Raw genomic sequence first — 16760 nt, 5'->3', positions numbered from 1 at the left:
GGCTGATTTTAACTGCCAGCCGTGGCCCGAGCGTCCAAGTGTGTCAACTGTCTGCACCACCCTAGAGGTTGCAAAGGTCACCAGCACACCATCTTTCTGGCTTTTAGGAATGTCGCCTCAATTATATTACCCAGAAAGCCCCCTACTTTCCTTTTCCCCACCTTGTTCCTGATGTAGCTAGAAGCTAAACTGAGTCAGGCCTTGCAGCCCAGTGGTTCAAACCCCCAAGCCAGTGCCTAGGAGAAAAAGAAGCCACTGTATTTCCATAAAAGCCTAGATAGCCATGCAAGACCTCTGGGCAGCTCCACTCTCTCCCGTGAGTCCAAACAGACAAAACTGGGTTTTGTTGTAGGGGCCGAAGGCGGTCCCTGGTCTGGGTTTTATTAGAACACAATGATACTCATTTGCTTACATATGGCTGCTTTTACCATATCGGAGTTGATTAGTTTAGACAGGTCTTGTTGCACATAAAACCAAAAGTATTTGCTAGATGGTGCTATGTAGAAAAAGTCTGCCAGCTTCTGGTATATACTTCCTGTCTTTAGCCCTTGTTAATAGAATACTATTTTCTTATTAATTGGTAATTCCTTGTATATGAAAGCACTTTGTCATAGATGCTGACTATATATTATCTGATTCTTCCTGAAGGTCTGGAGAGAACATGTTTTGGGTTTTTTTTAGAACATGTTATATTTTTATATACTAGTTTCTGTTCATTGCTTTCTTTCTGGACTCAGCCTACAAGTGGGCCCTCGGGTTAGACTTTCCTCAGGGTTTTCGTCCCAGCACTGATCTGTAATAGGGATGAGGACAGTCAAAAGTGCGCTGTGGGGTGTTGAACACCACTGGCATCAGTTCTGAGAAAGCCGTGCTCAAGGGTTAACCCCCTCAGGACAGGCTCATCTCCACTGGTCGCTGCACGGCCTTTTCCTGATGGGGCCAAAAAGACAGGAAGGACTCTGGGAGCACCCCCTACCAAACAAAGGTGGTAGCTTCGGAGAATCCTCCCCTCCATGCAGGAGACCTGGGTGTAATTCCCAGCTGTCGGCCGGTGGAGGCTTGTATATTGCTCTGATGCTGAATGAGCTTCAGCAGAGATTCCAGCCTATGACAGACTAGGAAGAAGGGCCGAAGTGGAAGTGCTGTGCAAGGGATCACCACCGAGTCTGAAACAGACTCCCTGGCAGCAGCCCAATGACTGTGAACTTCACAGGACAGTGTAACAGTTGTGTAGTATACAGGATCGTAAGACGGGTCCTGGTGAGCAATCCCACAATTACCAGGGTTGGGAAATGGCAGGGCTTGGTACCAGGATAAACCTTCTTTTGTAAAAAGTTGATGGTAAAGCCCAGCTCTGTCACTGTGCCCCAGCTTCCTCACCCCTCACTTCCCCATTCTGGTCCATCTTGTAACCCGCTGTAGTGATTGTTGTCTGTGTGGGGAGTGTCACAGTGGGAAAGGAGGCCATAAACAGCAATACCTAGTGACCTGTGAGGGACACATCAAAGGAGGGAGTGAGATGCACCTGGGGGCTCACGGAGGCGTCTGCTGGTGCAGAGAGGAAGAAACTGCTCTGTGGAGCCAATAGCATAGTGTGGTCCAGCGACCCGGCCAAGAAGCCTCCAGCAAGGCCAAGTGCAGAATGGAAGTCAGTGTGGTTGGAGGGCAGCAAAGGGGGCTGGGCAGGACTCTGGATAATGAGGGGTTGGCAGGAAGAGTGGGGAACCCTCCTTGTCCCAAAGCTGGAGGGGGAATGACTTAGGGAGAGATTGCAGTGTGACACCACTGGGGGTTCCCTTCTCCACGAACCTCTTGTATCTTACAGATAATTGCAGTGGCCTAGTTACTCCAGACTCAAACCAGGTTTCTACTCTGATGTGGCCCCCATCCCAGTTTTTGGGGTACACACGGTGTCTCTGTCCCAGAACTCTCCTCCCCACTGGCACCATGGGGAGTCAGCCATGAGGTTGAGAAGGTTCCTCCCCTAGGGCTCTGTGTGGGAGGAGATGGTCTCTCCACCAGAGCTCCCCCCCCCACCCCGAGATCTGAAGGCCACAGTCACTGGATTGTAGAGCTCCCAGTGGGAGTGTTCCCTCCAAAGGCAGGGGAATCCGCGCTGGTCCCCTAACCTGGCCCCAACCGCAGCCCGTGTGCTGAGAAGGGAAACAGCCCTTTGTGAGGCCCCGGTGCCAGCTCCCTGCCCACAAGCTATTTTTAGCTCGGAGCGCCTGTGGAAACTTTCCATTAAAGATCCACTCCTCTCGTTTCCTAGGCTGAGAAAACAGGAAGCCCTCAAATCCGGGCTTTCAAACATTTCACATGCCTCGCCTGGCATCCCTGTCACTGCAAAGCTTGGAAGAGGTGCTCAGAGGTGGGGTGCAGCGGGGTGGGGGGGCTGCCACTCTTCCTGTCCAGTCTGAGCCCAGCTGCAGTTTTGGGACCCCTGGGGACTATAGCTGATGCTTGGTACACAGTTGATGGCCAGTGAATGCGGGCTGAAGGCATGAACTCCCTCTTTCAGCCCTGCTCCTGGCCCTCTGCAAACACTGGCCGTTATAACACGCACACACCGACAGTACTAACCCCTGTTCTGCATTGGGCGGGACCATTTCTGGACCTGCATGCTCTTTTCCAAGCTCCTTGATAACCCGAGGTGGTAGATGAGATCTTCACCCAGCTTTTCTGCACAGGGGAACTGAGGCACAAGAGAGTCAAATCACAAAGGCCAGGTTTGGGAAGCAGCAGAAGAGGGTATTATGACTTGACCTTGACAAGTGGGGCTGTAGAGCTCAGCCTCACCTTGCACTTGCTTTCAGCTCATGTCCCAGGAACCCTGAGCTGTATCTGATGGGCCTCTGGCATTCACTGTTGGGACATTACTAACCAGCCCAGCTAATGTCAATCAGGCACCAGCTCAGCACTTTCACGCACATTGGACCCATTCATCCTCATTGGTGAGTGCCATTGAGTCGAGCATGACTCATAGCAACTCTATGAACCAAAGACCTGAACCCTGTTCTAGAACTATCATTTCTCTAAGCTCAGAGAGTTTCCAGAAGCATGTTGTTTAGGAAGTGAATGCCACTCCTGCTTCCAAGCCTGTCTCGATCTGGGAGCTCCACCAAGCACTGTCCTTACAATGACTGCAAAAAGGAGTCGCACAATTACGATGCCCATTTTACAGATGAGAAAACTGAAGCACAGAGAGATTACAGCCTAACTTGGTTCATCTAGCTCTTGTGAGTGGTTTGTACTCATCATGTCTGTTAGTGTGCAGACTTGTGTGGGCAGGGGTCAGCCTAGCCTGACCAAGCAGAAATTTTGGGTAGATCTGTTAATATTTAACCCTCACTGCTAATTATCAGCCTCTTTAAGGTTAGAAAGTAGCTGTGACAGCAGTTCACAGGAGAGAGATTAGCCTGTCATTGATGGGATCCTATCTTCTCATTCTGGAGCCCTGGTGGTGCGTGCAGCTGGTTAAGTGTTTGGTTGCCAACCAAAAGATTGATAGTTAAAGGCCCACTAGAAGGTCTTTAAGAGAAAAGACTTGGCAATGTGCTTCCAATTGCAGACTAGGGAGCAATTGTACTACATTCGACAGGGTCACAAGGAGTCAAAATCAACGCGATACCATACAGCCTACTGCCTCTGCCCTGGGAACAGGCCTCAGAATCCTCCTGCAGGAGGGAAGGCCTCCCTGTGACGGGTGCCGCCGAGGGACACACTTGTGCAGGGTTCTCTCTTCCAGAGAGCTCGGGAGCCTGCTGCCCTGACTGAAGTCACCAACATGAGAGGACACGCTAGCTGCTACTTGTATTTAAAAGAAATTTTAGGGAGTTTCTTGGCATAAAAATTTGTACCACAAACCAGGTACCCATTCTGACAGTTTCCATACAAGTTGCTGACATTTGTTACTTTTATCCCTGTGCACCCCCCCCTGGTTTTTATTACTCAGCTTGTTCCCTTTCTAGTACTCTAGTGTCCCTGCCCCTTGGCCATCTTTGCTTTGGAATAACTGTTGACCCTTTAGTCCCACACAGATAGTTTTAAAGTAGGGCACCAATCTTACTGGTAATACCCTCTTATTTTGTATCCCACTTTGCTATTTTACTAAAAGATGGTTTCAGGGTTCTAGGTTTTTAAAGACTGTCACAGGCATCCTCTGTTCTCAACTGTTCCAGCTTGTCTATATAAAAATAAAAATGTTCATTCTGCTCCTTTTCCTCCCATTCTGTCTGGGATCAACTCTTGTGAGCCTAGTGGGAACCATCCAGTTCCTTTTGGTCTCAGAGTAAGTGAGGCTGTGGCTCCCGGTTAAAGACCTCTAATGCTGTCTCCATGGCCACTCTGAAGATCCCAGACAGCACGGGGCTAACTTTTTTGATGCCAAGAAACTTGGCATTGTTGGTCGCTTGCTAGACCCTGTCTAGGGTGGGGCGAGAAAACTTTTCTCAACTGTCTCCACAACCTTCTCCTAGGACGCTTCCTCTTCTGAAGGCATAACCATTATCTCCCCACTGCTGTTAAGGGGATTCTGCCCACAGGACAGAGAAGAACTGCCCCTTAGGGTTTCCAAGGCTGGCACTTTTTTTTAGCAATATCTACTTTTATTCACATATTTTACTATAAATATATTATCTGAATACTTTCAAATGCAAGCTATTGGGTACCACTGAGTTTAGTATAACTCAGAACAACAGAGCACAACCTTAGCCTCTCCTGATCCGTTCTTGCAATCTCTGAAATGCTCAAACCGATGGTTAGTCATTGTGTCCACATCTCAGTGAGGGTGTCCTTCTCTTTCACCGGCCCGCATCCTTTCCCAGTGAAATGTGTTTTCCAGTAACTGCCTCCTGAACACAAGACACATGTCCAAAGCAAGCGAGGAGAATTTTCACCTTGACGCTAAAGAACTCCCTTGTTACACTTCTTCCAAGACATGTGACTAAAGACTGTAGAATTTAATGGAGTTAATTGTCGTTAGGCAGGCACTTTTATGGAAACAGACTGCCTCGTCTTTTTCTCATGGAGGAGGTGGTGGGTTTGAATCAGTGACCTTTCCGTTAGGAGCTGAGCAGAGCACATAACCAGGAGGCCCTCAGAGCTCCTTGATCTTTACCAGTAACAGAAGGGGAGGGTTTCCTGTATGAGCCAAAGTAAACATCATGTCCAGATGGATCGCACCTTAATCTACAGTACTGCTTCCACTTGACCTCTGTGTAAGGACTCCACATTTGACAACTATGGGTTTGAATGGCTTGAGGAAGAGCTGTTTTGTCAGATTTACTCTCTAATAGGCATTTTCTGAATATCCTTAATGGAAGTAGCAAAGTGTGTGAAAGAGAGTTGCCCAGGCATTAAATGCAGGAGGAAGAAAAAAAAACATTTAAAACATAACCCACAGTCCATGTCCGTTTCTGCTACAAAGATTTGGGAAAGCCATCACTTGGACAAGTACCATGAACAAACCTGAGATTATCACCTGAATCCTGTTTCAGAAAGCTAAATTAAATAGCACCCCATAGGACAGCATTTCTTTACAGAAAACAGTGGCAGCTGGATTACCACAAAATATTTAAAGCACGCCTGACGCTCTAAGTTGTGGAAAGTGGACCAGACTTGGGTTTTTGGTGCTCTCTCACCCACCCCTCCCTCTTTCTCTTTTCTCTTGTAGTTAATGAAATTATCAGGAAGGAGTTTTCAGGACCTCCCACCAGAGATCAGACGTAGAAGCAGCCACTCGGCACCTCTCATTGCCCTTCATCTCTGCGCCCTCCCCGACCACCTCTCCTCCGGCGTCCACTGTGGACCAGTGCATCGGCTCACGGGACTCCGTGCACAGGAGCTCGCCCTCCTCTGTCCACACCGGGGAATGCCCACTTCCTTCTCCTTGCAAATCCCCAAAAGTATCATGCTGCCTTTAATGGTGTTCCATCCAAAATACTAAGTGCCTGCTGACCAAAAACACATTCCAAGCAAGACAGCTCGCTGGAGCTTGCCTGAGAACTGAGTGACTGCAGCTGGGGCAAGGGGTGGACGCTTGAAAAAACCCCTTGATTATTTTCCAGGTCACTCATACAGCTCTTTCACCTTTTGAAGGAAAGGAACCCTCAAAGCAACCAAAGAGTCCAGCATGGAGGTTGAAGATGTCCCAGACCCTGTCAGTCAAAACAGAGAAGCGGGACCTTCACCCTTCATCGCAAGGGAATGGTCTTCCCGGCCACAGCTAAAGCTTTACTTCTCACCCTTCCTTCCAAAGCAAAGCTGGCTGAGACACATCATCTGAGCAGACTGTGTGGCATTAACTTATGTACACATGCTATTTTTTAACTCTCCGCTTCAGAAAGCAGGTGAAGGAGGCTGGGGTCAAGCCCCCTTAGCCAATCCCTTTTCCGTGCAGCATTTAGTCAGTGCTAACTTGGCATTTTCATAGACTTGGAGAAAATGAGCCGAGACTGCAGGTGGTAAGCACCCCGGCCGCAGTACTGTGCAACCCAACAGCTTTTCACAGTCCTCACTTCCTCGTGAGAACGTGTCTCTATAAAATCATTATGGAGTTTGAAGGTCACATGTGGGTTTTGAAGTAAAATGGTTTGGCCAAACAACTAGAAAGAAAGAATGCAGCTATTTTTGTTAAATCAGACAGTCATCCCATGGGGCAACTGCCAGGTGCTTCTGTAACTGGGTTCTGCCACCGGAGAAAAGGAAACGAGGGCTTCTCCACCACAGACTGAAAAATGGGGAGAGCAAAGCTCAGGCTTGGGCCCCTAAACTCACTGATCTTAGTCCCAGAGCTCTGGTCCTGAAAGAACTTCCTGTGCCCACCCAGGGCTCGCTTTGACAGAAGCCCATCCACAAGCTTCGTTAGAATTAGCTGTGCTTTACCAGCCTGGATGCCGAGACTTCCCTCCCCGGAGAAGGCAGCCCCAAAGCTGCCTGTCAACAGTCTTCCACTGCGGGTCTGTGAGCACCTGTGTTCTTGGCAACTGAATCACACCGGTGATTTCCTGTCTGCATTTATTGTAGACGCCTCAAACAAGTTTAGGGTTCACACCTAGCAACCACCACCCAGGCCTTCAGTTGTCTTTACTCATTGTCAGTATGGTCTACATTATCCCTGTTGTTGCTGGGCCATTCCCATAGCATGTGCAGGTTAGAGAACTGCCCCCATGGGGTGTTCTTAGATGTAATGGGGGGTGGAGGCAGACTGCAAGGTATTTTTCACCCATAAAGTCACTGGATGGGCTTGAACTACCAACCTTTCCATTAGTAGTCGTGCACCACCAAGGCTCCTGCGGCCCCTGGAAAGCCTGATTGTTCACATAAAGGCAGATCCTCACAGTGGCTTTTCTGAGACCTGCCTCTCACGCTCATCAAAAGTCAAAACGCTCCCAAAACTCAGCTAGGAACATAGGACTTGATTGCTCAGTGTTCTAGACATGGATTCCTCCTACCCACCAGTTAATGCCTTACTTTGCCACCCATCTCACTCCCAGGATAAAGCATTTTAAACCAAAACGCCGAACTTCTAGGATGCTCAATTCTTTCTCATTACGAAGGAAAGGTCCTTATCCAAGCAGCTTTACCCAAAGAACTTTCTCACCAGGAATACTGAAGACTTCACAGGGCAGGAGTTGGAGTGTTTGCTGAGCGATTCGTTCGCACTTGGCCTGGCCTTTGGCCAGCTTTGCACATGAGGAAACGCAGCCTTTCCTCAGTTATCTGAATGTTTCACCCAAGTGCCTTCCTGCTATTGTACCCAAAGTAGCTTGGCTTCATCGTCCACAGGGTGAGAAAGGACTAATGCATTTTCCATCGATCATCTAACCATGTTAGTGAAGACGTCTTCCTAGTGGCTCCATCTTTGTATATACATATACATGTATGTGTGTGCGTGACACACACAGACGCCTCTCTCTAAGGTATCTTAACTGGATATTATAAGAAGCACTTTCATAAACAAGTATACCAAATAACAATGGGAAGGGAAATTAAAAGCACTTGACTTGCATCCAGGCACGAGAAAGTGAACCGGGAAGTGGTAGTTACCAGAAAGTCACAAAGCCAAGAGGAAATTTTACGAAGAATTAGATGCTCATATGAAATGTGTTCGCAGTTTGCAAAGAGACTGATCCTCAAAGAAATGGAATGAGGATGGGTGTGTTGCAGGCAGATGAGAAGGCTTGAGGCTAGGTCAAGGTTTGCACTTGCTACAGGACAGTTCACATACAAATGTAGCACTTCGGATAGGAACCTACCATGTTGCTGAATGTAGTCTGTTGCCAGCAGTTCCAAGTCTTCCTGTCTTGTACAAAAATACTGCTACTTGATAATATATACTAGCTTTCCAAATTAATTAGTATGTTATTAAATTTTTATTTTCTTATCTGTATTTGTATGCTTTTAAATCTTTCTCATCTAGATAACATACCCCTGTTGGAATTAGAAGATATTTATAAAGGGTCAGAATTTTTTTCCAAGTGTCTTTTTACATACAAGTTGATTTTTTTTTCTTGAAGATTTGTTATTCTTTTTTTTTTAATATAACAAAACTCAGCCTTTCTGCTGGCCACCTGTCTCCCAGCAGAGAATGTCTCAGGAGAGAAGGGGGAATGCTTTTGATTAAAAAAAGACTCCCCTGGTTTTTTTGCTCAAGAAGGATGCTGGCTTCCATCAACCCTGAGGCTGGAACTTATGATCAAAGAGACCGAGGCTATAAAGTGTCTGATAGTATGTTTTGATTTTTGCCGGTGTTGTAATGGGATTAAAAAATAGTTCAGTTAAAAATCCTTAACACAGGCTAATGTCAAAAGAGCTGACCAGATCTAAATCCTGCTAGACAATTTGTTTCCCAAAGGAAGTCTAAAGTTCTTGAGCAAAGACACAGCACAGGATGAGTTGTGCAGATTCTGCTGAAGAGCTGAGAAGCAGTGGGAGCACCTCGTCCAGTAGCCGTGTGTCCCAGCCAGTTTGACAGCTGTCAAACTTAGCAGGTCGGAAGCTGGTATGTCTTAAATTGTGACTTTGGACTAAAGTAAGGCTGAATTTGTTTCTTTCCATATGTTTTCTGATTGTTCTGAATGGACAGCGTGTCAGGAGTCTGCTCAACCACGTTGCTCATTTACCAGAGGCATGTGGGTGGTAACATCCTTGACAAGCTGGGAGCATGGTCCCTCCATTTTCTCAGGGGTCAGCCCTAGAGGAAGTACCCGACACATCTTAACCGTGGATCTCCCCGGGGCTTAAACTTTGAAGCCTCGCAGACCTTCAAGTGCCTTGAGTCACTCCCAACTTCTCTCAGTTTGCTGAAGAACGGACCTTGCTGGGGGTGAAGGATGATGCTCCTTCCTGAACATGAGGCCCTGGGAGATTTAGCACGTCTGCCTTTAGCTACCACGGGCAGACTAAGAACCCTGCCGATTTCAGGGTCTGGATGACAGCAACACAAGTGATGTTCTCTTGGCCAGACTGGATGCTTGCCGTGCTCAGCTTGGCCAAGTTGACAGCATCTGTGGCAGTTGGGACCAAACATTTTGCATCCCAGACAGCTTGTCAAGAGAATCTCACTTACCCTTGTCACCTCTGCAAGCCCCATAGGGAGAAAACGCTGAGTGGGTCCTAACACAGCTTTCCAGTGGGGTGGTGCTGGAAGGCTACGGTTTCGAACCTCCTGACTGTTAAAAGGGTCTGAAGACATTGCATTCCTATGAAAAGCATTTTTAATCTCTAGTGTAATGTAGTCTATTTTTGCTATATGTAAAGTATTTTTATACGGCTTGTATCATGATAGTTTAGCAATAAAACCCTTGAACTCAATGGCTGCTTTTGTCTATCTTTTGTTCTCCAAAGAGGTGGCTCAAATACCTCTTCATATTTTGAATTCATATGTTTTAGGTAGAGGCGTGTCATACCCCATTTTTTTTTCACATACTGCACTGTACTCCGGAAGGCACACAGTTCAAATCCACCAGCTGACCCCCTCGTCGGCGGTTTTCAGAGGTATTTTAATCACACTGGGAGGACACTGCTCATCTTTCTCCTGCAGATCAGTGTGACTAAAATACCTCTGAGAACCCATCAGCTCTGGGTTGGTTCTGACTCAACGGTAAATAATAGCAACATGTGTATCCTAACTCCTCACCACAGTCCTAGGAGGGTAGTATGATTCCAATCTACAGAAGAGAGCAGCAAAGCACAGAAACCACTTGCCCAAGAGGTCAGTGTGGGTCTGAGCCTCTCCTTTTTTCATTACTGCCCTGCTATAGTCTGTGCCTGGGGGGCTCCGCCTACAATTACTGTGAGGATAAAGCCGGCTGAAACCCTTCTGTTCTACATCAAGTCACTAAGCACGGGGATCCACTTCACCTACCACCACCACCACTTTAGAAACAGCATCTAGATCATTTTATAATGTCTATTTTAAAACACATTTCAGAGGGCGTCTCCCAACAATGGCAGCCAGCAAAAACAGTCCTCTTTGCATATACATTTTGCATAATGCCAGGCTTAAACAGAACACATACCATTTACAAATGAACACACAAAGTAGACATTGTAGCCAGCTAGCTTGCTTCTTAAATCAGCTTTCCCCCTCACCAGGCAGCTGACAAAAAAACATAGCTAAAGCATCCAAGTCTGCATGTAACTTCGGTTTTTAAGAATCTCGAGGTTCAAACTTCATTCCACCGCCCTTAAAACCCAGGTAGGTATCCCCCGCTGTCTTTATTTTCCGAGAACAACCCAGCTCTCTGGAGCATCTCTTTCCTAAGAAACTGCCTTAAAACAACAGACCAGGCAAAAAGGGGCCCCTGGCTGGGGGTCCTTAACTCCTGCTCCATGGTCACTGTATATTGGATGCCTTTCTGGGGGGTTTTCTAAGCCTTTTTCCAGAGCAGTAACTGGCAGTGCCACATGGGCACAGAGTCCCAAGCCCAGAGAGGGCCTCACCTTGAACTATTCTTAGTCTGTCTCTACCAGCTAGGACCAACTTCTCTCCTTCCCTCTCTGCGATAAAAGGTCAACCAGATGTTCTAAAAAGCTCTAGACCTTAGACTTAAGAGGGTTTTTCAGGCACTGGCTTCCAGGCTGGTTTTCAAGACGACCGTCCGTCTTCTGAAGGGTGAACAGGCTTACTCCTGGTGGTGAACTGCCAAAGATGTTTTGTTTCAGCTAGGAGTGCAACACACGACAGACTAAGTTGCCAGAGCTCCTGTACTCTGTGTGTGTGTGTTAGATAAATACCAGTTCTTTTACCGAACAGATTTAAGAACAACTTCAGTCAAGCCCCAGCTGCATCTGATCCCCAAGATCTAGGAGGAGATACTAAGGATGAATGTGGGAGTTGGATTTTTCTCACTAGGTCATGAAAGTGAGGAACTTGAACTTGTCCAACTTTTAAATCCTGAAAAGGGAACCACACATTGGACCAAGCAGTCTCTGCACTGGAGGATCTTTGGCAAGAGACTGCGAAGCTGAAGGTGTTTTTTGCTGTGAAGAGCATCTTGGTGTAGTTTTGCTCAGAGGAGCAGACACACACAACACTGGCCTAGGCCTAGTGGCAGGAAGCCACACTGTAATCCCAGAGATATGCGGTTCGAATCCACCAGATGCTCTGCTGGAGAAGGAGGGACAATCGCCTCCTGTACCATTCAGATCTGATCTGACAGTACACACACACACACACAAATAAATATAAAAAAAACAACCAAACACTGGCCTATTAACAAGTGGGAATTTAAGAAGCAGTAAGGGAGCTCTGGTGGCCTAGTGGTAAAAAAGTTGTGGTGCAATGCCAAAGGTGGTGGTATGTGCCGTCGAGTCGCTTGCGACTCATAGCGACCCTATGTACAACAGCCCCAAACCCTGCTCTGTCCTGTGCCAATCGCACTGTCTCCGACACACTCATCCCAATTATCCCAGTCACTGAATCAATCCACCTCATAGAGGGCCTTCCTCTCCTACGCTGTCCCTCCACCCTCCCAAGCATTATGTCCCTCTCCAAGGACCGGTCTCTCCTCACAACATGTCCAAAGTATGTTAGACGGAGCCTCAGAATCCTTGCCTCCAAGGAGCCACCCGGTTTAACCCTTTCCAGGACAAATCTGTTTGTTTTCCTGGCAGTCCATGGTATTCTCAATACTCTTCTCCAGCACCACAGCTCAAAGGCATCAATTCTCCTTCTATCCTCCTTGGTCATTGTCCAACTCTCTGATGCATAACAAGTGATTGCGAAGACCATGGCCTGTATCAGACGCACCTTAGTCTCCAGAGAGACATCATTGCTCTTCAGTACTTTAGAGAGGTCCCTAACAGCAGACTTTCCCATGGCAATGCACCTTTTAATTTCCTGGCTGCTGCTGCCAAGACTGTTGACTATGGAGCCAAGCAAACTAAAGCTGTGTACAATCTCAATCTCTTCACCATCCATCCTGATGCTGCCGATTGGTCCAGTGGTGAGAATCTTTGTCTTCTTGACATTGAGCCTCAATCCATATTGCAGGCTGCAGTCCTTGACACTCTGCAGCAGGTGCTTCAGGTCCTCCGCAGTTTCAGCAAGCAGGGTTGTGTCATCCGTATAACGCAGATTGTTGATAAATCGTCCACCAATCCTGACCCCACATTTCTCCTCATAGAGCCCAGCCTCCCAGATAATCTGTTCTGCATATAGGTTGAAAAGGTATGGAGATAGGATGCATCCCTGGTGTACGCCCTTCCCAATTTTGAACCATGCAGTGTTCCCTTGCTCTGTTCTTACGACTGCCTCCTGGTCCAAAGGTACACAGTTCAAATCCACCAGCTGCTTTGTGTTAGAAGGTTGGGCAGTGTCCCATTTAATTAGGTGCCTGTGAAAACCCGCTGGAGGGTCTGCTGTGGGTCAGTTCCGACTCGACAGTACACACACACACACAAAAACATAACAAAAGAGTTGGAGGAGGGAAAATAGGTCATCTCCAGGCAGCTCCTTTTGGTTCATAAAATGGAGAGATTGGTTTCGTTAGGGGGACTGAGCTGAGCATGAGGAAGACCGAAGGACAAAACACAAAAGCCAAACATACTGGCCGCGAGTCAGTCCTGACCCACAGCTCTGCTGCAGGATGGCGAGGAACTGCCCCTCGGAGACTCCGGGACGCTGAGCCTCCTGGGAGCAGACTGCCACGTCGTCCTAACACACTGACCGCTGAGCTCCAGTGCTTAACCTCTGTGCCACCAGGACCCTTGTCAAGAACAAAACCTGTCGCCGTCGAGTCGATTCTGATGCCTCACCAGCCTGCAGCACAGAGAAGAGCTGCCCCATACAGTTCCCAAGTCTATAGAGCGTCATGGAGGCTCCAGAGAGGCTGGTGGGTTTGAACTGTTGACCTTTGTTTTCCTGTCTCACACAATTATCACACGTGTGACACATATAACACTGATAATGTGCATCATACAACAAATGTAATAGAATATCACTGTATCAAACTTAAGTTCACTGCCATTGAGTTGGAACTGACTCACAGCTGACCCTCCAGCACTTTGAGAGGCTGTAAATCACACGGAAGAAGAGTGCTCATATTTCCTCCTTGGAACTGCTAGTGAATTTGAACCATCTACCTTTGGGTTAGCAGTCCAACTCGTTACCCACTAGGCTTTGTCCATAACATATAATGATCTATTTGTATGTCATTCTATGTCATATATAGGGTGCTCTGGTGGCCAGATGCTGGCTTCAGTCACAAATGTATGCTGTTCAAATCCACCAGCTGCTCCTGGGAGAAGGGTGAACAGTCTCCTCCCGTGTGATTTACTGCCTCTGAAAACCCACCAGAGGGTCAGCTATGGGTTGGTTCCCACTCGACAATAAACAACATATATCCTACATTGTGCATCATGTATGTCATGTGTGACATAGGTGTGTGTGAGAATTTCTCCTGTTTAGATACATGTTGGCATGTTTGATGTCCTGTAAGTCCCACAAAGACAAGAGCCAGGAGAGTGGCTGCCTTGTTCCCAGCGGCACCCCAGCCCCCAGCACACGGTCAGTAACTAGGTGTGGGATAAACAAATGTGTCAAGCTTTCATCCAAATGAGTGGCCCTGGGACAATGGATGCATCTGCAATGGACGGACACTGACGTACTTCCCATTATTAAAATGCTTTTCAAAACCTAACAGGTGACTCCTTCATACACTGTCCTGTATTACATGGCTCCATGTGTCCACTGTCAACCTCACATCAGTGTCTTCCAGCCTGCCTTCTAGAAGGTGCTGGAAAGCAGCCCAGAGCCCGTGCTCCTTGGAATCCTCCGGCACTCACCTATGGGCCTCCTGCCCATAAAGAACTCACAGCTGCAACTCACAGCTCCCGAGGGACAGGTTAGAGGTGGAAGGCAGCCAGTTGGCGTTTACAAGTCAAACGCAAGGCAGGCCTCCCCGGGGGCGCTGCTGGACAATGACTGATGAGCCTGGCTGTGGGCGTGGCGGGGTCTGCTGCTGGCTATGTGATACGGTGCTAACTTGCTTTGGCCGTGGCTGCTGTCCACCTGGTCCTCCCCAGACATACCTGCAGCCCCTGGGCTCAGTTATCCTCCCCCTGCTGCAAATGAGCCAGGATGCCCTCCTCACGCTGCTGTCCACATCTCCCACAGATCCAGACTCCTAACTGGGACTCTTGTGGACCCAGGGGCAAAAGGGCCGTCTGCTGGGATGATGCCTGCCCAGAGCAGGCCCAGGCCGCCTCATCTCCCCTCAGGGTTGCAAACTGGCAGCACCAGCTGTCCCTCTGGCCCTCAATGCTTGCCCCGGGACTCTAGTCACTTCTGCTTGTTGATGTCAGTCAGAAACGAGGTGTCAGCAGGAACAAGGGGACCCTCTATGAGACAGAAGGACACAAGGGCCATCACACTGGGCTCAAATGCAACACATCATGCAGCTGATGCCGGACTGGGTACCACGACTCTGTACACAGGAGTTTGTCGGAGAGTCCATGCTGAGTCGGCCAGCACCACGTCTTCTTATAACTCTCAAATTTCCATCGCCTGGACTCCTCCCTAGAATTCCAGACTAAACTATTCACCAGCTTACCCCATAAACTCCATTTGAGCCCGTTCATTCCCTCCACACCCAGACATATAGTGAGTTCCCTCCTATCATGGGAGAAGCAAGTAAGATCTCTGCCCCTCGAAGCTGACATCCCAGCAGGGGGCAGTATGGAGCTGTGACTTGCTTTTGAGTTGACCATGACTCCGAGTGACCTTATAAACCATGGTTCTGAACTTTGCCCTGTCCTGAGCCAACCTCACCACCTGACCCATTGCCACAGTCACTGTGACTGTATCATCTAGGGTTGTCTTCTCCTTTTACCCTTCCAAGCATGATGTCCTCCTCTAAGGACTGGCCCCTCCTGGCAACACGTGCCAAGTATGTGAAATGGAGTTTCAAAATCCTGGTCTCCAAGGAGCAACCTGGTTTCACTATCTCCGGGAGAGACCTGTGTGTTCTCTCGGCAGTCCCTGGGACGTTCAGTACTCTTCTCTTGCACCACAGGTCAAAAGGCATCAATTCTTCTGTCATCTTTAATTAATGTCCAGCTCTCAGAGGCACAGCGAGTAACTGAGAAGACCTGGATTCTGGTATATCTCAGTCTCTAGACTTTAAAAATGGTCTGAACGCATCAGTGTTCAAGCCTGAACCACCCTCACACAATGCCACCACACAACTCTGCATTTCAGCTCATGGAAACTTCTGTTCCAGTGGCTCAGGCCCCAAAAAGCTCAGCATCAAACGATGTGTTCTCTCTCTCTCTCTCTCTCTGTTTTCTTTCTGTTTCTTTCTCTGTCTCTCCCTGTCTATGTGTCTCTCTCTTCCCCCTCCCGCCCACCTCCACCCTCTCCCCTGCCCTCCGTGTTCGGGATCCCAAGCATGAGTGCACGTGTGTCCACTTCAGGGCCCATGATTAGCTGCTATGTCCCCTGACAGATGAAGATATGTATCAGCCTCCAGTTCCAGCACAGAGATCACCTGAGCTCATCCCACCCTACAAATGGACCTGATACTCGAACCCAGATAGAAGCCTAACTGGCATCTTAGTGAAACTCTGAACTTTGTAAAACTTGAGTGCTTTTTTGGGTCTCACTCACTTGCCGTCTAAGCAAAGCCGACTCAAAGCTGACCCTTTGGTCAGTGGCTTTACATTGTACTGGAGATTTCCCATCTTTCTCCCACTGTATCCACTGGTGGATTTGAACACCCAGAGGGGTGATGCTTTTGATTTAGTAGTGCAACTCCCCAGAGCCCACACCACCAGAGCTCCGTCCTTTATTAAGCTCTATTTCCAGTGCACTGCTAAGGGGAGGGGTGGGTCTCCTGTGACTGGTCCACCTGGGTGCATGCAGTCTTAGCGGAAACACACAGGATGCATTATCAGTTGTTACTGTCAGTTGCCCTCGAGTCAAGTGGGACTCACAGTGACCCTACAAACAACAGGTCTGAACCCTGGCCTATCCTGTGTCATCCTCATCATCTGACACACTTGAGTCCACTACTGTTGTCACTGAGTCACTCCATCTCGTTGAGGGTCTTCCTCTCTTTCTCTGGCCCTCCACCGTTCCAAGCATGATGTCCCTCTCCAAGGAGAGACTGTAAAGGCCCTACTTTTTGAAAAGCTGATTTGCTTCTTACCTCCACCATTCACTGGCAATTCTAAGCAATGTCAGTAGAGAAGTCGTCTTCCCAGCATCACCTTCTATATCCGACTCTTTCTACAGATGTTTACAGAAAGTCAGC

The 16760-nt window shown here is 48.2% G+C and overlaps 1 protein-coding gene across 2 annotated transcripts in view; it reads left to right on the top strand.

Annotated features, from left to right (window-relative positions):
* NFATC2 (nuclear factor of activated T-cells, cytoplasmic, calcineurin-dependent 2) overlaps positions 1–5741 on the top strand; it is a 196975-nt gene extending 191234 nt beyond the window's left edge. For both annotated transcript variants that reach the window (XM_006881641.1, XM_006881642.1), the window contains one exon: positions 5675–5741. In XM_006881641.1, coding sequence (XP_006881703.1) covers positions 5675–5730 — 56 coding nt within the window. In that variant the 3' untranslated portion in view covers positions 5731–5741. The remainder of the gene's footprint in view (positions 1–5674) is intronic.
* The last annotated feature ends 11019 nt before the right edge of the window (positions 5742–16760 follow it).

Source organism: Elephantulus edwardii, unplaced genomic scaffold (genome assembly GCF_000299155.1).
Source record: "Elephantulus edwardii isolate Elephantulus edwardi_28Jun2011 unplaced genomic scaffold, EleEdw1.0 scaffold00015, whole genome shotgun sequence".
NCBI lineage: Eukaryota > Metazoa > Chordata > Mammalia > Macroscelidea > Macroscelididae > Elephantulus > Elephantulus edwardii.
This window is presented reverse-complemented; position numbering and strand designations above follow the sequence as displayed.